The sequence below is a fragment of the Pleurodeles waltl genome, chromosome 7 (genome assembly GCF_031143425.1).
Source record: "Pleurodeles waltl isolate 20211129_DDA chromosome 7, aPleWal1.hap1.20221129, whole genome shotgun sequence".
NCBI lineage: Eukaryota > Metazoa > Chordata > Amphibia > Caudata > Salamandridae > Pleurodeles > Pleurodeles waltl.
The window spans coordinates 1521078223-1521103994 of NC_090446.1; the positions used below are offsets into that span (position 1 = coordinate 1521078223).

General features: G+C 44.8%; 1 protein-coding gene across 1 annotated transcript in view; it reads right to left on the reverse strand.

The window, feature by feature from the left end:
• Positions 1–8693: 8693 nt before the first annotated feature.
• The window catches only part of LOC138246633 (guanylate-binding protein 2-like), a 90784-nt gene continuing 73705 nt past the window's right edge, over positions 8694–25772 (reverse strand). Inside the window, exons 8-10 of the mRNA XM_069201344.1 lie at positions 23375–23587; positions 19031–19133; positions 8694–10434 (exon numbers count right to left, since the gene is read on the reverse strand). Coding sequence (XP_069057445.1) covers positions 10088–10434; positions 19031–19133; positions 23375–23587 — 663 coding nt within the window. The 3' untranslated portion in view covers positions 8694–10087. The remainder of the gene's footprint in view (positions 10435–19030; positions 19134–23374; positions 23588–25772) is intronic.

The following is a 25772-nucleotide window of genomic DNA, read 5'->3' on the forward strand; positions in this document are numbered from 1 at the left end:
GTAATGGTTACCGGAAGAGTTATCATTCGATGAATGTACAGATGGTATGTATGGCAGACCAGTACATCTCCCAGGTAAATGCTGTGTTCCCTGGCTCGGTGCATGACACCTACATCCTGCGGAATAGCAGCATCCCTTATGTGATGGGTCAACTCCAGAGGCACCGGGTGTGGCTATTAGGGGCTCTGGTTACCCCAACCTGTCATGGCTACTGACCCCAGTGAGGAATCCCAGGACCAGGGCAGAGGAACGCTACAATGAGGCCCATGGGCGGACTAGGAGGGTGATCAAAAGCTCAGCTTCCAGCGCGATCGGAAGAGAAATGCAAAGCATTTCTCTTCCAATCACGTGGGGGAGGCCGAGAGTGGCTTTAAAGGGAAGGAAAGTTATTTCCTTCCCTTTGAAGTCTCTCTCTGCGTTTTGGCAGCCGGATTGAAAGCAATCCGGCTGTCTAATTTCCCACTAGACACCAGGGATTTTATTTCAAAATTGAAATTGACATAAGGGAGCGACCCCTTGGGCAAGGGTTGCTCCCAGGGGGGGCATTTTTTTAAGGCCTTTTCTGCCTCTAGGCACCAGGGATAATATATATATTATTATTTTTTTGTTTGTTTTTTTGTTTTAGAGATGGGGAGCGACCCCTTAGGCAAGGGTCGCTCCCATAGGGGGGCAAATTATATTTAGGCCATTTCTGTCCCCCTTGGGGGCAGATTGGCCTATTTTTATGAGGCCAATCTGCCCCCAAGGGGGTCAGAAACCACTAGACACCAGGGAGTTTTTTTTTTTGTTCGTGAATTTCACGTAAGGGGAGCGACCCCTTAGGCAAGGGTCGTTCCCCTGGGGGGCACATTTATTTTAGGCCATTTCTGCCCCCCAGGGGGGCAGATCAGCCTATTTTAATTAGGCCGATCTTCCCCCAAGGGGGGCAGAAACCACTAGGCACCGGGGATTTTTTGTTGTTGTTGTTGTTTTACAGATGGGGAGCGTCCCCATAGGCAAGGGTCGCTCCCATAGGGGGGGCAAATTATATTTAGGCCATTTCTGCCCCCCTTGGGGGCAGATTGGCCTATTTTTATGAGGCCAATCTGCCCCCAAGGGGGTCAGAAACCACTAGACACCAGGGAGTTTTTTTTTTTGTTCGTGAATTTCACGTAAGGGGAGCGACCCCTTAGGCCAGGGTCGTTCCCCTGGGGGGCACATTTATTTTAGGCCATTTCTGCCCCCCAGGGGGGCAGATCAGCCTATTTTAATTAGGCTGATCTTCCCCCAAGGGGAGCAGAAACCACTAGGCACCGGGGATTTTTTGTTGTTGTTGTTGTTTTACAGATGGGGACCATAGGCAAGGGTCGCTCCCCTGGAGGGGCAAATTGTATTTAGGCCATTTCTGCCCGCTTTGGGGGCAGATCGGCCGATTTTAGGTCAGTCTGCCCCAAGGAGGGCAGAAACCACTAGGCACCAGGGATCTTTTTTTTTGCGCCGTCACGCAAGGGGAGCGACCTTGTAGGCAAGGGTCGCTCACCGGGGGGGGGGGGCGGCGGCGCAAATTTATTTTAGGCCATTTCTGCCCCCCCGGGGGCAGATCGGCCTATTGTTATTAGGACGATCTGCCCCCGGGGTGCAGAAACCTCTAGGCGCTTGGGCAATTTTTTTTTTTTTTGTTTGTCTTTTTAGAGATGGGGAGCGACCCCTTAGGCAAGGGTCACTCCACTGGAGGGGCAAATTGTATTTAGACCATTTCTGCCCCCCTTGGCGGCAAATCAGCCGATTTTAGGTGAATCTGCCCCCAAGGGGGGCAGAAACAACTGGGCACCGGGGATCCTTTTATTTTGCGTCGTCACGCAAGGGGAGAGACCCCGTAGGCATGGGTCGCTCCCCTGGAGAGGCAAATTGTATTTAGACCATTTCTGCCCCCCTTGGGGGCAAATCGGCCGATTTTAGGTGAATCTGCCCCCAAGGGGGGCAGAAACCACTAGGCACCGGGGATCTTTTTTTTGCGCCATCACGCAAGGGGAGCGACCCCGTAGGCTAGGGTCACTCCCCAGCGGGGGTGGGGTGCAAATTTATTTTAGCCATTTCTGCCCCCCGGGGCAGATCGGCCTATTGTTATTAGGCGATCTGCCCCTGGGGGGGCAGAAACCTCTAGGCGCCAGGGCTAATTTTTTTTAGTGTTTTGTTTGTTTGTTTTCTTAGAGATGGGGAGCGACCCCTTAGGCAAGGGTCGCTCCCCTGGAGGGGCAAATTGTATTTAGACCATTTCTGCTCCCCTTGGGGGGCACAACGGCCGATTTAAGTTGAATCTGCCCCTAAGGGGGGCAGAAACCACTAGGCACCGGGGATCTTTTTTTTTTGCGCCATCACGCAAGGGGAGCGACCCCGTAGGCAAGGGTCACTCCCCAGCGGGGGTGGGGGGGGCAAATTTATTTTAGGCCATTTCTGCCCTCCCTGGGGCCGGCTGAGCTAGAGGCCAAAATCCACAGGTAGGCACTTTGCAAAAAACACCTCTGTTTTCTGTGAAAAAATGTGATGTGTCCACGTTGTGTTTTGGGCCATTTCTTTTCGTGGGCGCTAGGCCCACCCACACAAGTGAGGTACCATTTTTATCGGGAGACTTAGGGGAATGCTGGGTGGAAGGACATTTGTGGCTCCTCTCAGATTCCAGAACTTTCTGTCACCGAAATGAGAGGAAAAAGTGTTTTTTTGGCCACATTTTGAGGTTTGCAAAGGATTCTGGGTAACAGAACCTGGTCAGAGCCCCACAAGTCACCCCATCTTAGATTCCCCTAGGTGTCTAGTTTTTATAAATCTGCTGGTTTTCTAGGTTTCCCCAGGTGACGGCTGAGCTAGAGGCCAAAATCCACAGGTAGGCACTTTTTTCTGTGAAAAAATTTGATGTGTCCATATTGTGTTTTGGGCCATTTCCTTTCGTGGGCGCTAGGCCTACCCACACAAGTGAGGTACCATTTTTATCGGGAGACTTGGGGGAACGCTGGGTGGAAGGAAATTTGTGGCTCCTCTCAGATTCCAGAACTTTCTGTCACCGAAATATGAGGAAAATGTGTTTTTTTAGCCAAATTTTGAGGTTTGCAAAGGATTCTGGGTAACGGAACCTGGTCAGAGCCCCACAAGTCACCCCATTGTGGATTCCCCTAGGTCTTTAGTTTTTAAAAATGCACAGGTTTGGTTGGTTTCCCTAGGTGCCGGCTGAGCTAGAGGCCAAAATCTACAGGTAGGCACTATGCAAAAAACACCTCTGTTTTCTGTCAAAAAATGGTATGTGTCCACGTTGTGTTTTGGGGCATTTCCTGTCGCGAGCGCTAGGCCTATTCACACAAGTGAGGTATCATTTTTATCCGGGGACTTGGGGGAACGCTGGGTGGAAGGAAATTTGTGGCTCCTCTCAGATTCCAGAACTTTCTGTCACCGAAATGTGAGGACAATGTGTTTTTATGGCCAAATTTTGAGGTTTGCAAAGGATTCTGGGTAACAGAACGTGGTCAGAGCCCCACAAGTCACCCCATCTTGGATTCCCCTAGGTCTCTAGTTTAAATAAATGCACAGGTGTGGTAGGTTTCCCTAGGTGTCGGCTGAGCTAGGGGCCAAAATCTACAGGTAGGCACTTTGCAAAAAAACCCTCTGTTTTCTGTTTAAAAAATGGGATGTGTCCACGTTGTGTTTTGGGCCATTTCCTTTCGTGGGCGCTAGGCCTACCCACATAAGTGAGGTACCATTTTTATCAGGAGACTTGGGGGAACACTGTGTGGAAGGAAATTTGTGGCTCCTCTCAGATTCCAGAACTTTCTGTCACCGAAATGTGAGGACAATGTGTTTTTATGGCCAAATTTTGAGGTTTGCAAAGGATTCTGGGTAACAGAACGTGGTCAGAGCCCCACAAGTCACCCCATCTTGGATTCCCCTAGGTCTCTAGTGTAAATAAATGCACAGGTTTGGTAGGTTTCCCTAAGTGCCGGCTGAGCTAGAGGCCAAAATCTACAGGTAGGTACTTTGCAAAAAACACCTCTGTTTTCTGTCAAAAAATGGGATGTGTCCACGTTGTGTTTTGGGGCATTTCCTGTCGCGGGCGCTAGGCCTACCCACACAAGTGAGGTATCATTTTTATCGGGAGACTTGGGGGAATATAGAATAGCAAAACAAGTGTTATTGCCCCTTGTCTTTCTCTACATTTTCTCCTTCCAAATATAAGAGAGTGTGTAAAAAAAGACGTCTATTTGAGAAATGCCCTGTAATTCACATGCTAGTATGGGCACCCCGGAATTCAGAGATGTGCAAATAACCACTGCTCCTCAACACCTTATCTTGTGCCCATTTTGGAAATACAAAGGTTTTCTTGATAGCTATTTTTTACTCTTTATATTTCAGCAAATGAATTGCTGTGTACCCGGTATAGAATGAAAACCCACTGCAGGGTGCAGGTCATTTATTGGCTCTGGGTACCTAGAGTTCTTGAGGAACCTACAAGCCCTATACATCCCCCCAACCAGAAGAGTCCAGCAGACGTAACAGTATATTGCTTTCAAAAATCGGACATTGCAGGAAAAAGTTACAGAGTAAAACGTAAAGAAAAATTGCAGATTTTTTCACCTCAATTTCAATATTCTTTTTTTTTAGTTGTTATTTTCTGTAGGAAACCCTTGTAGGATCTATACAAATTTGCTGAATTCAGAATTTTGTCTACTTTTCAGAAATGTTTCGGTTTCTGGGATCCAGCATTGGTTTCATGCCCATTTCTGCCACTGACTGGAAGGAGGCTGAAAGCACAAAAAATTTTAAAAATGGGGTATGTCCCAGTAAAATGCCAAAATTGTGTTGAAAAATTGGGTTTTCTGATTCAAGTCTGCCTGTTCCTGAAAGCTGGGAAGCTGGTGATTTTACCACTGCAAACCCTTTGTTGATGCCATTTTCAGGGAAAAAACCACAAGCCTTCTTCTGCAGCCCCTTTTTCCCATTATATTGAAAAAAACGAATTTTTCACTGTATTTTGGCTAATTTCTTGGCCTCCTTCTGGGGAACCCACAAAGTCTGGGTACCTCTAGAATCCCTAGGATGTTGGAAAAAAAGGACGCAAATGTGGCGTGGGTAGCTTATGTGGACAAACAGTTATGAGGGCCTAAGCGCAAACTGCCCCAAATAGCCATAAAAAGTCTTGGCACAGGAGGGGGAAAAGGCCTGGCAGCGAAGGGGTTAATTAGTGTCCCTCTTCTGCCCGTGCTGTGATTCAGCTACTGTTTCTGCAAAAAAATAAAGTGCTATGATGCAGTCAACACTAGTTGCGTCATAGCGCTTATTTTTCACCTTCTACCCACCTCCCCCAGTTTAATCTTTCCCCTCGTCTGCCCCATTTTGTTTTATCTCCCCCACCCACCTCCATTCTTTTTTCAAAATAAAAATGTGAAATCCGCCCAAGGTCAAGGCAGCGCATACAGGCGCACAAGATTACTTTCCACGTTTCATTTATTGGCTTTTCTTTATCAATGTTGAAGTTCGCCCCTTGTATCTGGAACAATGTCAGCACATACATCGGTTGCTTATCTAAGGACAAAGCGAGGGAGGAGGTTACAGTCTGCCTGTGTTTCACATAATTGTGATATAATGTACGGAGCCCGCACATTCTCAAGCACATATGAGGTCTGCCTAGGCCGGAGGGAACTTTTTACCAAAATTGGGGTTGTCAGACAAAACTTACTTTGAAGATTGTGGGCCTGTTTTTCATACAGTGTTTGTTCAGTAGAACAACCGAGAAAAGACTTTCACTTCTTAAATGCGCATCAGTTGTTCCAAAACACACGCAGCATCTCTCTGCCTCGCGACGCCAGTGTGTAGTAGAGACACTTGTGTTGTTGCATTCTAGAAACATTTAATTGCTGAGTCAGGCGGGAAGCACCATCACCATTAAGGGGTAAACCAGCCACTTGATTGACCACATGTGTTCTTTGTGGCACAGCTTGGCCCCTGTAGTCCTGAGCCCGGCAGCTCATCACAAGGCACGTTTCCCTTCCTAACATATGCTGACTGTGTCCCTGTTCAACACACAGCTGTTTTTTGGCCAGGTTTGCGCTAAATAATTAATACATACATTCATGCATCAATTAAAATAACCATGGAGAGGTGACACCTACCATGCCAGCAGCCCCTCCCCAGTGAGGTGCTTTGAGCAGTGTGTCATCTCCAGATTGTGTACACAATGGTGTGCACCAGATGGTCATTTTGGAAGAAATAAGTTTAACCCACAGTTCCAATATTTTCTACAGCAAAATTATGCTTGGAAACTGTAATATTTGTGCTTTTCATAGGGAATTACAATAGGACCTTTGGGAACAAATTTCATAATTTATAAATGTCAAAAGTGTGTAGCCTTTGGTAAATGGTGATTAACAGTCAAATCTTTGCATGAAGTAAGCAGTGCAACTCTTTATCTTTTAAATATGTGTTGGTGTTTCTTTGGAATGCCATGTTCAAAAGCTCAGAGTGGCAAAAACATTTCTGCTACTTTTTAAAAATGCTTTATTTACCAATACCAGCTTCATTGTGTAGCTGCGTTCATGCTTGTTGTGCGGGCCCAGAAAATAAAAGAGGCAAAAACGTCATGGCTCCTTTTTTGTGTCCTCTTCTGCCATGTTGCAGAGCATCTGGTATGCTGTTTATCATCACTAAAAACATTTTCAAAGCTAATAGATCCCAAAGGCGAGACCTGTTGGCTTTGCCAATGCTTGTTAATATTGGTGTTATAAAATAAAACATTTGTATTTTAGTAGAGTTTCTAATCCAGTAACTACGTAGAGACTGTGCACATGTTCAGAGGGTTTAGGCATCTCATGATGAGCTAGGACCTTGGGGTGAGGGGGGACTGGAGCAGGAGCCAATGCCCTTTTTCACAGGATGCTTCTGCCTAGTTCTGCTTCTCTAGGAAGAGCAGAATCTGGGATTGGATTGCAATCTATGTGAAGAAATGTACAGTGTGTGCATCCACCATGTTGGCGCTCGCTAGTGTGTGGCACGAGGTCTGATCAGCATTTTTATAACCTCGAGTGATACCCAAGCAGACTGCACACATAACATACATGTCACGAGGGAGTGTGCAGTTTGCTTCAGTTTGTTGTTTTTCCTCCTTCTCCCAGACCTAAAAATGAATCTATAGGTGGTACCTTGTCCTTTTTGATAACCTTGATTGACACCTGTGCGCTCCCTTCTACTTACCAATGGGCAGTGTCCCCTTAAGCATAAGCCAATATATGCGTAGACAGTATTTTTTTCCCTCTCAGTGTAGTTGGTAATGCACCAATGTACATGTTGCTTTGAAATCTTATCTTGCAGTTCATTTTTGTCAGTGACTATGCTTAAATGCCTGCCTTGAGAAGGTGGAACTTTTTGGTGGCATTTTCTCCCATAAGGCAGTTCCATGTGCAACTTGTTTTATGTTTTTGTAAACCCAGACCCGGCAATAATTGTATTTGGTCTGAGTTGTATTACCATGTGATTATTAATAACTCTAATGCTGCTCCATACAAATTGTAATGAGGCTACAGACTACCCAATCTTTGAGTTTCAAACACTTCATATTGCATATTCCAGTAACACGACCTCCTCATACTGCATGTCCACGGTACAATTATAGAACATATATTGGCCCTCATTATGACATCAGCAGTTTCCTCAGGAACCGCCGATGCCATGGGCGCCAAAAGACCACCATAATATGGTTACTGCAGGATTTCGGCCACAATAAGGGTTGAAATCCGGCAGTAGCCATGCTGGCGGTTGAGGCGCCTGGGCGGTGCTTCCACCTGCACCGCCCCACCAGTAGGATGCCGCCAGCCATATTTTGACCAAAAGACAGCCTGACGGTGTCCTACTGGTGGGGCGCTGCTGGAAGTAGCAGCGCCCCTTCCCGTTCCCTGCCAGACGACCACTTCGCTGGACAAGGTAAGTCGGGCGTCCGTCAGCAGAGGGGGTGGGGGGTGTTGTGTTTGAGTGTGTGGTGTCTGCATGTGTGTATGAATGTGTGTGTGCGTGTGTGTATATGTCTGTGAGTGTTGTGGTGTGTGCGTGGTTGTATGCATGTGAGTGAATGCGTGTATGGATGAGTGTGAGTGAATGCGTGTATGGATGTGGTGGTACAGGGTGTATGCGCCATGCGTGTGGGTGTGTGTGTGTGCATGATTCTGGGGCGGGGGGTTTGGGGGTTGGTGTGATTCTAGGAGGGTCGGGTGTGGTGGTTAGGAGATTGCTGGTGGGGGGTTAGGATATTGCTGGGGAGGAGCCTTCTACCGGTGACAGGGAAAGAATTCTCTGTCACCTGTAGCCCTACCGCCATGGTTTTCATGGCAGTGGTACCACTGCGAAAACCATGGCACTAGGCCCAGCTCATTATACTGCTGATGGTCATGTGTGGACCGCTGGGTCGGAAATGCACATCTCCGGCCCGGCGGTTCATACTGCCATGGAGGTATGAGTGGTGATGTGGCGGTATACACCGCCTGCCTGTTGGCAGTGATACCTAACATTAACCCTAGCAGTCAAAAGACCGCCATGATTACAATGAGGGCCATTGTGTTTTCAATGCATGTTATATTAATTTCAGTGTGTGCCATATTCATTTTAGCTCATGGAATGTAAATCTCAACATGTCACTTTCATTTCAAAACATGTCTTCTTTTCAAAGTATCAAACATTCATTTAGGTATGGGTCTTCTTTATTTCAACACATGCCTTATTTATTTCATTATGCGCACATTTATCTCTCGGGATTTTCTATTACCTTCAATGAGTGTAATTGATTTTAAAGAACCTCATATTTATTTTGATACAAGCCACAATCATTTCAACATATCCATATTCATTTCAATATATGTTATATTCATTTCAACGTGTCTTATTCATTTCAGTGCATGTCATTCATTTAACACATTGAATGCTAATTAAAAATATGTAATTTCATTCAACCTATGTTGTATTCATTTCCCTATATGCTATATTAATTTCAGGATGTGTCATATTACTTTTAGTGCATGTCATATTTGTTTCAGCAAATACCATCCATTTTAGAGTAAGTCATATTAGTTTTAACACAAATGTCAAATTCTTTTCAGTAATTATACTATTATTTTCCATGTTTCCTGTTAATTTCACCATATGTCATATTCATATCAGAGTTCAATTTTATTTAAAAGCATATCACGTGCTTTAAAAGCTCTTATTAATTTCAACATACATCATAATTATTTCAGCGTATGTCATATCCATTTGAACGCAGGTCAATTAAATTTCAGTAGATGTTATATTCTTTTAAATGTAAATGTTTTGTTACAGCATAATCCTTAGTCCATGAATTGACAAGTGTCAGCAGTACCAGGCATTTAGGAGTAGCCTGGCTGAACAGTCTTATTTTTAGGACAGTCAATTATTCTTTTAAAGAGAGAAATCCTTGCTAAGTGTTTACTTAGCTTCATAAGGGTAAACATACAAGGCCAAATCTACTGCCTTTCAGTTACTTGTCTACGCACAGCACCTTTGTGTTCAGTGTTGAGTTAGAATAGATACCCACAACTTGTTTACGTGGATAAAAGCTGCTAGCACACATTGATGTTTCAAGTCGATTACTGAAAAGCAATGTTCTGTCAAGAACAATTGCAATAGTTGAATAAATGAAGCATCACATAACTGATAGCATTTATTCCTCCCAGAATCATATATCAGCTAGCCTTTCAAAACAGATATGTGTAAGCGTTTAGACAGTAAAACTACATAATCTAAAGAACACTAATTAAAGATAGATGCAACTAGAAAGATCCCATGAATATGTCTATTTTCCCAGGACAGGTAACATATATTAAAGAGTGCTGGCCATATACTATGATCACGTTTTTTTCAACTCGACAGGGAAAGCATGTCTTCACCGGAGGTCTAGAATAATTGCCAGGTACATTCTGGGTATTGAAGTTACTGGCATTTTAGGAAATGTTGTCAACCAGTTATGCAGGTTAAGATAGCAAAGCAAAAAAAACCACTTCTGTCTTAATCAATTTTTGATTTTTCCTGTAACAGGTATTGCCAGGCTTGGATCTATAGATGATCAGATGTGGAGAATGTCTGAAAAGACCTTACCAATTGTCTCAAAAAAGCGAAATGGGCGGGGCTCTTCGAGATTTTTCTTTAAACTGTCAATCTGACTAGTCAGCCGGCTGGCTTTTTCTTCAAACCCTTTGTTTATCAGATCCTCTTGGAGCTTCATCCTGCTCTCCAGTGCCTTCTGTGACTCCATCCTCTCTTTTTCAGCTTCCTCTTTCATCTTGGCCTTCAGCTTTTCAACATTCTCATTGTGGCTGCGCTCCTGGTCTTTCAACATTTGTTCTGTCTGTAATACCCTCTCCTCTGCAGCCTTCTTCTCCTGCGCGATCAGAGCTGCTTTCGCCTCCTCCTCTGCCCATGAATTGAACAAAACAGTGGAATGTTAGTGGCAAGTTTTTGAAAACATTCTGGATGTCTCTGTATTCTCTGAAAGGCTTTTACACCGTGCAGCAACCCAGACATATGAAAGTGGGGTTTACTTTATGATTCACACATTTGCATGCACTGGAACAACATGAAGAAAGAGCACCCTGGCAGGCTTCAGCATCAAGTCTGAGTCTAATGCAGATGTGACGTCTCTTGTGTAATTCATGAAAGAAGGGACAGTAAAAGTCATTGATTTCTTGATACACAAGTGCATTAAAATTCAAAGCTTTTATTTTATTAGCAGTAATAAGGATTACAACCTTCAGAATGGTGATGTGAGATCATTATGAATCTTTGATCAATATAAGAGAATAGCCCGGAAGCAGGGATGGGAGTCTGGTGTAATATATCATAGGCATGGAAGTGTAAGGGAAACTGATATGCATTTTTCTGAATTCCACTATGTTGATAGTAATCTTTTTGCTACTGAGATTGAGAAGCGAGGGGAAGTTACTCTGAATAACCTGTCAGCAGACCAGTTTTGTTTTAGATGTTGGGATTAACTCTTCTATGGTCCATTGTAAAGGCACAAACACTCCTTTGATTTATACACTACTGAGCAAAAAGAACTAAAACTATATGTGAAAAAAATAACAGAACTGGAAAAACTACCACTGGTCAACATATTAACATATAAAAGGTCACAGAAGTAGGAGAGGAAACGGTGTGAAAATATGATTGTAGCACTTATATAGAGCAATCTAACTCCAGGTTTCTCTAGGAGCTTGAGCCAGATGTCAGATGTGTAGAACAGGCCTAGCCATGAAATGTCCATGTTTACCTGTGTGTATGAGAGGTATATGTTAACCCATATTCGCCCTGCTCTCTCTCTCTCTTTCTCTCTCTCCCTCTCTCTATTTGTGTGCATTAGCATCGTCAGGCAAAGGAGAAAGGGCATAGGTGAGTGGGGAAGCTGCAGCCCACAGGTCTCCGAAAGCGGCTACCAGCGAGAGCGAGGGACCCAGTGGGCCAGAGGGCGAAGGGAATGCCACAGGGGAGACCTCTTCTTCTGAATCCTCCCCAAGTGGACACTCCCTGGTGGTGGCGGGCCCATCTGGGACCACACGAGCATCATCTTTGTCTGCCACCCCCTGACTGACACTGACCTCCCTGTAGCTCCCCACCCAGTTGCCTGTGCCCGCTCATCCAGGAGGGTGGGCATCTCCTTCGCCACAGGCACCTCTGCCCCTCCCCAGTCAGTCCTGCTGCCCTCAGTGAGGAGGCTACTGACCTCCTGAGGTCCATCTCTGTGAGTCAATCCACCATTGTGATTGACTGGCAGCTAAAGTACAACAGAGCAAAGTGTTCCTGGAGGGCATTCACTGTGCCCTGGCTGGCCTCCAGAAATCCTTTCAGGCTCTTGCCTCCTCACTGATGGCAGCCAGTCTCCCTTTGTCTACCATCCCTCCTCCACCTACCTCTTTCCTAATCCCAAACCACTCTCCCCAAACCCAGCCAAATCACACATACACATAGGCATGCACTCACTTCAACAGACAAGGCTACCACTGACAAACACAAGTACCACAAGACCTACCAAAGGCATGCTCGCACACAACAGCCTCCTGCAGACACAACAACATCTGCTCCCTGCACTGACTCCCCCAAACCCCTTCATCACATCACATCATTCACAGATCCAGCCACAAGTCCTATCTTATCCACTGTCAGCACAATATCAGACCCTCAGACGTCCCCCGCAGTCACCACATCCGCACCCACCACAACCACCCACACCTCCACAGGCAGCACATGCACCATACTACAGACACCACCCCAGCAGTCACCCATCCAGCAGGGCATCTCCCAGCACCTCTTCCCTCACTCCTCCCTAGACACCTAAACGCCCGCACTCACCCACCCAACAGACACCCAGCAACCACATGCATTCCACGCACGCAGTTGAACCCATGACATCCACACCAACACATCTTACAACCACTCCCTCTCCCGCCACTCCCAAAACCTTTTGCCATAACCACTTCTGAATGTCTAAGAAGCATTTCCTCTCAGAGATTTCCCTGTTCCCTACTCCTCCCCCACCCTGTGATACCCCCAAGTGCTCCGTGTCCCTCCTCAAGTCCAGCCCTTCAACATCCAAGTCCGACCCCCTGCTAGTGCCCATGCCCCTCTCCCTGCCAAGACGTCTACCCCTCCCAAGCCCAGGACCCCCTCACAGACCAATGCCCAAGACCCCACCCCCTCCATCCTTCTCCCTAATCCCTGAGGTGGGTTCCTGCCCCCTTGATGCCCCTATCCTGTAGAGGTCTTATTGTAGTCAGGAGTCAAGTAGGGGCACACTGAGGTGCCATTTGTGCCTTTGGCTCTTCGGACTGACCAATTGCCTGCTATTTGCATATAGTTATTTATTTGCTACTTCCTTTTTTAATACATCTGGCCCAATATGTCGTTAAATTCAATGGTAACATACTTGTCCTGACTTTCTTTCCACATGGCTGTTTTGTATTTGGCGGCTTTTGTTTGTGGGTGTGTGACGTGTGTGTGTGTTGGTTGTGCTAGCTGTGGTGCCTGGGATGCATGTGTGTGTGGCCTTGCCATTTGTCCTGCTGTCATTGCTGTGTATTATGTCTAAGATATGTTTGTATTTGGTACATGCATGTATGTAGCTAAATTGTGTATTGTTTGTATTACCATCTGTATTGGTGGTGTTGTGTGCCCTTGTGTGGTTGTTGTGTATGCGTCCGTGTGTGTGGTTTTGGCTATGTCATATGCATTGTGTGTGGTGTTAGTGTGGTATGACGTATGCTTTGTTGTATGGCAGTGTGATTGAGTTTATTGGTTGTTAGGTGTTTTTACGTGTTGTAGTATGTATGTGGCTTCAAGTAGGGATGTGTACTGAAATCACTGGATGAATTGTTTTTGTAGTTGCAGTTGTGAGGTAGTTGTGTGAATCGGTGGTGTGTATGGTTGTGTTAGACAGTGGCAGTGCTATGTGTCTGCGGGTTGGTGTGTGTATGGCACATGTGTATTGTCCGTGGTGTATGTAGTACGGCTGTGTGTGTGTGTAGTATGGGTGTGCATGTGTGTGTGTTCATATGGGTGTGTGGTTACGTGTGTGTGTCGCCTTCACAGGCCGCCCCAGCTGTGTATGTTGTGTGTGCGTGGGTACTAATGCCTTTCCCTACAGTGTGAGGTAGGTGTGTGGACGGTTGCTATTGTCATCGCTGGTTCCAGAGTTGTTGTGCTACATAGAATGTGAATAAACATAGAAAATAATGTGCAATTTGGAAAATGTGCCCACTTGAATGGCCGTCATTATTTATGAAGTGTGTTTATTGAAAGCTTATTATTATTAATTGAAGTACCTACAATAAGAAAATGTAGCAGTGTGACGTATTAATGAATTTGCATTATTTGCTTTATTAATTGTAGGCCTTCGTTAGCGAGGTTTTGGGCCGAGTTTTGCACAGCCTCATATTAAGTAGCACTGTTAAAGAGATGTGGTGAGAAATGTACGCCCGAATAAATTAATACATGTATTGTTTTCACATGGAGTTAACCAACCGTTAGCAGGTGTATTTTGCTTTCTCATGAGAATTGCTTGTTAGAATGTCTTGTACGAGTTGTTGAAACAATGTATGGTCTGGTGCGTGAGACAGCGATGTTCTGAGGAGCTAACAATGGATGTACTGACTGGAGTATGGATGTATACAAAAACTGTTACCTGACAAACCTGACGATGGGAAAAGAAGAAGAAGAGCCAATCATTGACATGCGAACAACAGTTTAATTATATCTTAGATTTAGGTTCCAATTCTTAGTGGACTAATTGCGAACGTACGATTTTCTGACCAATGATGGCGCACAAAATTTTATGCTAGTTTAGCTTAAGTTGCTTGCACTTAGAAGGTCAAGGTCCATTTTTTTCTGATCCCATTCGACCCACTCTTTCTACCCTTGCTAAGAGTCCTGATTGTGGAACACCGCAGTTCAATGTGTTTTTTTAATTTGTGTTAATGCTGATCCCTTATTAGTGCTTCGTAAGTGGTTCAGATAGTTTAGAGTCCCCGTCTCCGGACCATTCCCTTTCACTGTCCCATTGCTGATGCTGACCAGATGGATGTACACCTGACGAAGAGATCACACCTTGCTGACACATTGAGGAGAGGTATAATGAAATGTTACTCTTGCCATGCTGTTTACATGAAGTTTCAAGTCCTGGCTCCTAAGGCAGGGGAGTCACGGCGCAAGTGAGGGGGGAACCTGCATTCCAAAGAATGAGTCTCCTCTCTCCTCAAAGAGCCTGAATCCCCACAGGTGTTGCTGGATGACAGCAGCACTCACCACAAAATCACTTGTGGGAGTATGATCATGGCAGTCAAGGGGATGTATTCTCTGATGTACTGTGATCCTAACAGTCGGCTTTTTGACATGCCGAAAGTCCGTTGAGGCCAAGCTTGACTTTTTCATTTTGCACATCCTGCATGGTGCTTCTGCATCACATGTTTAGGTCTTGGGCTCTGCAGCACATGGCAGTGTGACAGGTGGTCTGGCCCTCCATTTCCAATCCATTGAAGAGGAAGCAAATCCCTCTCCCCCAGGGGAAGGTGAAGAAGGATCCGTTCAATTAGCTGAGTGGGCTGGTAGTACCCACATGCTGAACACAGAAACTGGGCACATATGCAATTGTAAGGGCAGATGTCCAGCTGGATACTGGTCTTGCTCCCCAGGCACCCAAGTATTGCAGGCCAGAAATTAGCAACAAATGGTCATGCTCCAAACCTAATTACCAAAATACAACAGGAAAGTCACAGAAGGAATTTTCTGGATACATAGGGGAACCAAAAAAAGGATGAAAATAACAAATGTGAGGGACACTGGACTTAGCAGATAAACTATAAAAAGCAAATAGTCAATGAACTATGAGTCATTGTCAGGCAAAGGAGGTTCTTCCTCTAACAAACTGGAAGTGTACTGAAGCCTCCCAATGGGTAGCAGTCTAGCTTCCTGACTTTTCACTGCCCAGTCTTTCAATGCTTCCATTCTCTTCTCAGTCAACTTCTGGTAATTCAGAAATATACCTGTGAGATCACATTTTTAGCACTTGAGTCCTTCTTTCTGAAATTGAGACTGAGTTCCTGACAGCTGGTCAAATGTATCAAAAGTGGGGGCATGATAAGACACAGGTCACCTTTGTCAAATGTGTGGAGGATGTCATCCAGCACCATGAGTGTGGTAGATTCAGGACGTGCCCTGAAAACCAATTGCAACAAACCCAAAAGTCATTCTGCTGTGTGTATATATATGTGGAAAAATACAAATTTCTCAATGACCTTGACCTGAAAGTGGAAACCTGTGATCTGATGATAATATTTCACATTAGAGGGGGGGGGAGGGGCATCAAGATTAAGATTAAGGGTCGAATTTAGAGTTTAGAGGATTAAGATTAAGGGTCTAATTTAGAGTTTAGTGGACGGGTTACTTCGTCACAAACGTGATGGATATCTCATCCACTGTAATATGATTCCCATAGGATATAATGGGATTGTAATACGGCATTTGCGACGGAGTAATCCCATCTGCCATCTAAATCAGGCCCTAAGGTGGTAGGAAATTCGTCCCTGATTGAGGCGATGCTACTGGAAACATCAAGTTTCTCTATGAATTCGATAATCATGCTATTGAAAAAATGAAGAAAATTTGTTAAATATGTAATCATCTTAACCAGATAGGGAGGAATATGCACAAATGAAAAATGTCGAAACATTTATTGGGACTGTTCTTAGTGAGGTTTACTTGGGAGTTGAGTCAATCAGTTTCTGGTGAGGGGGATTGAGGATCTGTAGTTTTCTATTTGAGTGCGGTGAGTGACAGAGGAGTTCTTGTGGCTCTCCACAGTCTTCCAGCTCTTTGGGCCAAGTGTCTCATGAGAGGTAGATTAGAAGAGAACCATTTGGAGTTCTTAGATTTGGGCACATTCTCCTTAACAGAGGGGATACATTGTCAAAAATGTATTCAGAGGAAGAGATTAATGTTTCAAAGAGAGGTTAGTGTTGCAGAAGGTAGGTTTGCAGCATGGGGGCAGAGGAGATGGAGCTGTTAAGTCAATAGTCATGCCACCTACTGCATTCACTCTTCATTTGAGTCTAGAAGGCAGTGGTGGGGACAGTAAAGTAGAAAGGAACGAGGAAAAGGAGAGACTAATCCAGAATGTTTGGGTCTAGGGTTTGGAAATGATCATGCTTGTAAATGACAAGGATGAGAATACAGCCTTTGCCAACAGTACAAAGAGAGAAAAGGCTGTGCCACTTCAGAAGTGATTGCGTCTTGTTCCACATGATGTTGATGTCTCCAAGAAGGATGGGTCAAGGGACAAAAGGTTGGAAGGTAATAATTCAGTAGGTTCAGTTAACAGGGGTTGTTTCCAGTAATAACCAATTTTAGCTCACTTGTGAAGCCAAGTGAGAGATCAATTTAAAGTTTGAAAGAGGGGAGTGGTATTGCAGGGATCGGCAAACAAGACAAACATGTGAATGGGTGAACAAGACAGATTAAGTTTATGAATCATGACATGTCACTCCATCTTCCCCTGTCAATCCTGTGTGACAGAGTATTTTAGTAGGACAAGTAGGTCTATAGGATGCAAATATGATTGATTAAGCCAGGTTTGAATTAGAAAAAAAATATTAAGCTCAAAGTCAATGATGGTGGAATAGATGTTATGACAACTGGCAAATGTAAATCTACAGTTTTTGTTATTTCTCTTTATTGGTTTTATACATAACATGTACAATACACCATTGCAGTCATTCTACCCGACTCATTTATTTAGTGTCATCCCCTTGCCTCATGCCCTAACATATATATTGCATGGTGTACTGCCCACAACAGTCCGATCGAATTTTAAATAATTTGTACTTTTTGTTGCAGTCCATCTCACTGGGACCAGGCATCTACAGTATAACAGAGGAGGATGTAACTGTGTTTTCAGCAGCATAATAAACATTAACAATAGTAAACTTTGACTAAACTGACAGGTAAATCCAAGTATCTCAATCATTTCATTCTCAGTGTGATGGAGCAACATTTGCAAATCTGCTATTGCTGTGAATCCAAGTGGAGGGGGGGATTTCATCTGTCCCTATTTTGATGTGCATGTGTTACCCACAGCCCTCTTTCGAGTGCCCATGTTTACTAAATCTGTTCCTGTGTTACCTGGAACATATCTAAGCCTGCCAATTCACCTATCACAGTGGGTGATTATCTGATTTCTTTTAATTTGTGCTACCTGATTTAGCTGCAATATCTGCTAGAGACCATTTTAATACATCACTGCTCAAAGGGGCAGTGACTGGCAGCTGAGAATTTACAGGGCATAGCAATCCGCTGTTGTACCAAGACTAGAGCCAGACTGGCAAACCTGTATGTGTGTTTGTTCTTTTTTGAAATGGGACGCACATCCAATAGGTTGGAGACCTACAGTTAAAGAATACTCAATATAGAACATTTGGAATTGGGCGTCTTGTGAAAATTATAGATGATAATGAGGGTTTCAGGTCAGGATCTTCGGAAGAGGAGATGCAATTTAGTAAGGCAATCAATTATGGGAATTCAGTGAGAGTGATGATCTGGAGTTGAAGGAGGAGGTGCAGACTGATAAGTAAGGGGAGGAGGGCTGGCCAGTGGGAGGTCCATCAGGAACAGGGGCTCAAAGGCTGGAGACAAGGTAAAGGATCTAAAGAAAGATGGGAGCAGGGGGGGAAAAGGGTACACAATGGATTCCAGGATGTACATTTCTTGGATGATAGCATTAGGATTTTTGTTGATAAGTCGAGGAGCATGTGAGAAGCCATGGTGTGGAAGTGGATGGGAGAAAGGTTAAAATGAAGGGTGGTGGGACTGTAACAGGAAAAAAGGTTAAACAATAGGGTGCAGTCCTCAAGGAAGTAGGTGGATGGAAAGGAAGGAAGTGGATAGGAAGACTGGGCACTCATCGTAGGAGTAGCCAGGGAGAGGCCAATATAGTTAGTGTCATAATTAGAGAAGGAGGTGGAGAGAGGAGGAGATATTGAAGGATGTGCCTTCATCCAGTCTGACAGAAGGCATATTTTCAGTGTCCCTAAGACATATGGAGTAAGGAGGAGAGGGAACGATGAGGATAAAGGCATATATTGATGGTCATACTATGGATGGTTTGGATGCTTGCTAAATGTTGATTGTAGCTTTTATGGTGCATTGAATAGAGGGATAGCTTTTTGAGCTAAGCAGTAATCAGTAGTTAGGAAGCTGAGGCAAGAAATGAACACATTAATTAAAACATAACTTCTTTTAAATGCACATATTGTACAATATACCATGATGGTACATGTTTTATAATGATAGCATTGTGTTTGATTTGCTGATAATATAATATAAACTACAGTCTCCAGAATGCCTAACATAAGCTGCTTTTTTTAATTAGCCTTGAGGCACAATTTACCAGATCTCTTCTCCTGGAAATCTATCATTCTAGCTAAAAGGGCAGAAATAAGTTATCTTTATATTTATTTCAACAACTTACCTGCAACTCTTTTGTCTGCTGCAGTCAAGTTTGTATCTGCTTGCAGTATGGTTTCAGCTTCCCCTTTCTTACTTGCCAGAAATTCTTCTAGGACAAATTGAGCCTGTGGACAAACCCAGACATGACAGTGAATGAGTGCCCGGAGATCAATCTTCCCTGAATCTAGTCTACATAAGAAATAATATGGAGACTGCACAGAAAAACCATGTAAACACACCCAGTGCACCACCAGTCATGGGTTATAAAACATTCCAAAATGGTTCATAAAAAAATGTTTTACAAGATGTTGCGACGTATAATTTTCAGCTCAATTATCTTTATTTCCGCATAATGCCATAAAAGTGCAAATAAAACAATAGTAGCAAATGTATATTTTTTTAAAACATAATAAAATACAGTCCATAGAAAAAGCACAATTTGAAGAGCTGATATGACAATTTATAGCGCAAATAATCCTCAAATCAAATAAGAATATTCTGTTTTCAGTACTTCTCATATGACTAAAGTGCTACAAGCTGTGAAAAAGTAATTGATAATTCTGATCTCCTTGTCCAGATAAAATATAATATTCTTTAAAGAGGACAAATCAGAAGCAGCTCCTACAATAATACCAAATGCATTCAGCTAAAACATATATCTGTTCTCCTCAACCTTATAAAGTGCAATATTCTTTGCAAGAAAAAGGTCAGCAAGATTGCACTCCCTCCATAATAGAAGGGTCAATTGAATGTGGGCGGTGCTTTTGCTTAATACACCACAACAATCGCAAAAAATGCAATATGGAAAAAACTATTGTTTAAAGTAGTAAATCTTAAATATTTTGATATATACCATTAATATAACATTAGTTATAAATCTCAGAAATATTTAATACTATATAAAAATATATACTTATATAAACACACATACCTATCTATAGTAACACATGTATGTTACCATTTGTTTTTGAGATTATTTTACTTGATATTAGTATTGTTAATATAGGGAAATAAACTTTCTAATTTTACTAAAAGGTGTGGTTATTCATGGCCGCATGGGTCATGGTGCGTAAAGCTTATTGACTCCTAAAGATTGATGCTGTTTTATTGATTATGTTGTTATATTGCTAATTTAGGTTATGATCAATGGTGGAATCACTCTAAGCACAGTCAAAAGGTCTATTGAACCTCTAACGCGTCCCATTATAAATAAATTACAAAAGACCAAATAAGGCCAGGTGCGCTCACACCGCTAGGCTGGTGGACGGGCGGAAACTGAAGTTTTCGCTAGCCTTGAGGGAAACTTTCAATGCCGGGGAGGTAGCCTATGTGGCTGCAACCTTCCCGTCGGAAGTTCAGCGTACGTTAGAAAACATCTGCCAAACTCATAATGATCCTCTTTGTATTTAGTGCTGTAGGAAAGTACCATCTTTCTTTGCATGTTACTACCAATTTTACATGTAGGTCAGTATGTTTTTGCCTGTCTCACTGGGATCCTGCTAGCCAGGACCCCAGAGCTCATAGTTTGTGGCCTAAATGTGTATGCCTGTGCAGTGCCTAACTGTGTCACTGAGGCTCTGCTGATCAGAATCGCAGTGCTCATGCTCTCCCTGCCTTTAAAGTTGTCACTATAGGCTAATTACTACATTTACCAATTCCAATTGGCATACTGGACTCCCCTTATAAGTCCCTAGTATATGGTACCTAAGTACCCAGGGCATTGGGGTTCCAGGAGATCAACATGGGCTGCAGCATTTCTTTTGCCACCCATAGGGAGCTCAGACAAACCTTTACACAGGACTGCCATTGCAGCCTGAGTGAAATAACGCACACATTATTTCACAGCCATTTTCATTGCCCTTAACTAAATTATAAGTTACGTCTATGTCTAACCTTCACTTGCTGAAGGTTAGGTGCAAAGTTACTAAGTGTGAGGGCACCCTTGCACTACCAAAGGTGCCCCCACATAGTTCAGGGCCATTTCCCCGGACTTTGTGAGTGCGGGGACACCATTACATGTGCACTACATATAGGTCAATACCTATATGTAGCTTCACAATGGTAACTGTCCCCCCATTCCAAATCTGGTATTGGGGAGCCAAATCCATGCATCCTGGGGGCTCAACTATGAACCCTCAGTATTGCCAAACCAGCTCTCTTGGGTTTTCTCTGCAGCTACAGTTGCTGAATTTCCTCTGAGAGAAGGTGTTACACCCTCTCCCTTTGGAAATAGGTGTTAACGGCTGGGGAGGGGTAGCCTCTCCCAGCCTCTGTAATTACTTTGAAGGGCACAGATGGTGCCCTCCTTGCATAAGCCAGTCTACATCGGTTCAGGGAACCCTCAGCCCCTGCTCTGGTGTGAAACTGGACAAAGGAAAGGGGAGTGACCACTCCCCTGTCCATCACCACCCCAGGAGTGGTTCCCAGAGCTCCTCCAGTGTGTCTCAGACCTCTGCCATCTTGTTTCCAGAGGTGTTGGCCACTCTGGAGGCCTGTGAGTGGCCAGTGCCAGCAGGTGATGTGAGAGACCCCTCCTGATAGGTGCATACCTGACTATGTAGCCAATCCTCCTCTGAGGGCTATTTATGGTCTCTCCAGTTGGCTTTTCCTCAGATTACGACTTGCAAGAATTCATCAGGGTTCCTCTGCACTTCTTTCTTCAACTTCTACCAAGGATCGACCACTGTCTGCTCCAAAGTAGCCAGAAGACTACCAGCGACATTGTAGCATCTTATCCTGCTGGCTTTCTCGACTGTTTCCTGGTGGTGCATGCTCTGGGGGCTGTCTGCCCTCACCCTGCACTGGAAGCCACAAACAAATCTCCTGTGGGTCGACAGAATCTTCCCCTTTGCTTAGCAGGCACCAAACTTCAGCTTCACTGGTACTCTGGGTCCCCTCTTATCCTGACGAGCATGACCCCTGGAACACAGGTGGTGGACCCAGACTATCCAGAGGTCCAAATGTCCGAATTTGGAGGAGGTAAGTCCTTGCCTCCCCTCCCCAGACAGTAATCCTGTGCACCGTGTGATCTGCAGCTACAAGGGCTTTTGTGTACGTTTCCAGGAAATCCTGCATGCACAGCTGAGCCTAAGTCCCCAGCACTCCATCCTGCGATGCTCAGCTCCCTGAGTTGACCTCCCTGTCTTGGGATCTCTCTTTGCAGTGTTGAGATGACTGCTGTGTTCAGTCTTCTTGAACCCATGTTCAAGGACTTCTGTGGGTGCTTCCTTCCTGTCCATGGGCTCTCTACGTTTCAGAGGGCCCTCCTCTGTCTCCTCTCCCAAGTTGCGACATCCTGGTCCTTCCTCGGCCCGGGTAGCACCCTTTTTCTCCAACCACCACTCTTGCAGGTAGCAAGGCTTATTTGCAGTATTTTACCAAGGAAACAACTCCGCATTCTCCAGCACGCTGTGGGACATCTTCTGCACAAAGAAGAACGCCCTACCTCCTTTTGTTGTTGCAAAACCTGCAGCTTCTTCCAACCGGAGGCAGCCATTTTGCACCTTCATCCGGGGTTTAGTGGGCTCCTGCCCCCCCGGACACTTTAGCAGCTCTTGGACTTGGTCCCCTTCCTTTGCAGGTCTTCTGGTCCAGGAATCCGTCTTAAGTGCTTTGCAGTCTATTGTGGTTCTTACAAAATCCTTTATCACAACATTAGTGTGTTTCTGGGGAAATAGTAGTACTTTACTCCTACTTTCCAGGGTCTTAGGGTGGGGTCTCCTTTACACCCTTAGTGTTTTCCCACACTCCCAGCGACCCTCTACACACTGCACTTGCCTAGGGGTGGATTCGTGGTTCGCATTTCACTTTCTTAGTATATGGTTTGTGTTGCCCCTAGGCCTATTGCATCCTATTGTGTTTTACTGTGTTTGCACTATTTTCTGACTGTTTTACTTACCTGATTTGGTTAGTTGTGTATATTTTGTGTATGTTACTTGCCTCCTAAGGGAGTATTCCTATGAGATATTTTTGGCACATTGTCAGTAAAATAAAGTACCTTTATCTTTAGTAACTATGAGTATTGTCTTTCTTATGATATACTGCCTATATAAGTGGTATTGCATGAGCTTTGCATGTCTCCTAGTTCAGTCTTGGCTGCTCTGCTATAGCTACCTACATCAGCCTAAGCTGCTAGAACACTACTACCCTATACTAATAAGGGATACCTGGACCTGGCATAAGGTGTAAGTACCATTGGTACCCACTACAAGCCAGGCCAGCCTTCTACAGGTGCCTTTCTAGAGCAGATTCGAGGTCATTCAAGCTCGCCCACTGCTGTAGAACATAATACTCAGCTCTCATGTCAGTACCTGCTACTATGGTAGGCCACTCTCATACCTTATACATGAACAATGACTCATCTCACCTTTACACCTTTGTTTGGGGTTTCCTTGAACTGTTTCACAACTTTGTCTCTGTCACAAACATATGCATTGTGCCCACCAGCCCTGGAATAAACACCACTGGTCACATTCTTCTCAAGGTTGGTGGAGAGGTCCTTAAGCAGAGACCGGCATCTTTCCAAAGAAATGTTTGCATTCTTCTCAACCGTAGCCACATAATGTTCTTCCACTCGACCCTGGGGGACAGAGATTAACACAGGTGAAGCAATCAATACTGTTTCTCTCATTGTAGTTGTTGTAAGGAAGGGAGAAGCACAGAAACAGATTAGCAGAATATTTTCCTTCTAGGTAAATTAGGTTTCTGTTTTCGTATTTCATAACAGTGTTACAGCCTCAAATAGTCTAAGACACAGCATCGTTATCTTATGCTCCCTTTGGCAGAGTAAAAAGAAGTCTCTAGAGACCATGGAAGTAACATGAGTGTGCAACAATTCATGAGTCATACTCCACAGGATGCTAACACTTATGTTATGTAATTGATAGTTCACCTCATTAGTTATTATGATTCAAGGGACAGTTTGTCCAGAAAGGCGTTGAGTGGACGGCAGGCCTGGGCATGCCATTAGACATGGGATGATGCTAGTGATAAAAGATGCCAATACATCAAGTATGGGGCCTAATTTCCACATTGTTTTGCTATGAGTGACTAAGTCTAGTGTACTTTTAGCTTCCTCTCGAATTTCAGTAGTACTCTTGGACTGGCTCCTGGCTTACTTCAGGGCAAAATTCACAAAGGTAAAAAAATCTACTTGGGAGTCATGATTGTTGTAGGAAGTTGGCTCTGTATGCACTATTTCAAAGTAAGGAATAGTATGAATAGAGTGCAAGGGTTCCCCTCAGAGGTAAGATAGTGGCAAAAAGAGATAATACTAATGCTCTATTTTGTGGTAGTGTGGTCGAGCAGTAGGCTTATCAAAGGAGTAGTGTTAAGCATTTGTTGTACACACACAGGCAATAAATGAGGAACACACACTCAGAGACAATTCCAGGCCAATAGGTTTTTGTATAGAAAAATATATTTTCTTAGTTTATTTCACCACAGGTTCAAATTTTACATGTAATACTTCAAATGAAAGGTATTGCAGGTAGGTACTTTAGGAACTTTGAATAATCAAAATAGCATATACACGTTTCAAATAAATCACGTATAGCTATTTTAAAACTAGACAGTGACATTTTCACAGTTCCTAGGGGGAATAAGAGTTTGTTAGTTCTTGCAGGTAAGTAAACCACCTATGGGGTTCAAGTTTGGGTCCAAGGTAGCTCACCGTTGGGGGTTCAGAGCAACCCCAAAGTTACCACACCAACAGCTCAGGGCCGGTCAGGTGCCGAGGTCAAAGTGGTGCCCAAAACGCATAGGCTTCAATGGAGAAGGGGGTGCCCCGGTTCCAGTCTGCCAGCAGGTAAGTACCCGTGTCTTCGGAGGGCAGACCAGGGGGGGGTTTTGTAGGGCACCGGGGGGGACACCAGTCCACACAGAAGGTACACCCTCAGCGGCACGGGGGCGGCCGGGTGCAGTGTGCAAACAAGCGTCGGGTTTGTAATTGAAATCAATGGGAGACCAAGGGGTCTCTTCAGTGATGCAGGCAGGCAAGGGGGGGCTCCTCGGGGTAGCCACCACCTGGGCAAGGGAGAGGGCCTCCTGGGGGTCACTCCTGCACTGGAGTTCCGATCTTTCAGGTCCTGGGGGCTGCGGGTGCAGAGTCTCTACCAGGCGTCGGGATCTGGGAGTCAGGCAGTCGCGGTCAGGGGGAGCCTCGGGATTCCCTCTGCAGGCGTCGCTGTGGGGGCTCGGGGGGGGCAACTCTGGCTACTCACGGTCTCGCAGTCGCAGGGGAGTCCTCCCTGAAGTGTTGTTTCTCCACAAGTCGAACCGGGGGCGTCGGGTGCAGAGTAACAAGTCTCACGCTTCCGGCGGGAAACGCAAGTTGTTTCAAAGTTGCTGCTTTGTTTCAAAGTTGCAGTCTTTCGTGAACAGGGCCGCTGTCCTCGGGAGTTCTTGGTCCTTCTAGAGCAGGGCAGTCCTCTGAGGATTCAGAGGTCGCTGGTCCCTGGGGAAAGCGTCACTGGAGCAGTGTCTTTAGAAGTGGGGAGACAGGCCGGTAGAGCTGGGGCCAAAGCAGTTGGTGTCTCCGTCTTCTCTGCAGGGTTTTTCAGCTTAGCAGTCCTCTTCTTCTTAGGTTGCAGGAATCTGAGTTCCTAGTTTCAGGGGAGCCCCTAAATACAGAATTTAGGGGTGTGTTTAGGTCAGGGAGGGCAGTAGCCAATGGCTACTAGCCCTGAGGGTGGCTACACCCTCTTTGTGCCTCCTCCCAAGGGGAGGGGGTCACATTCCTATCCCTATTGGGGGAATCCTCCATC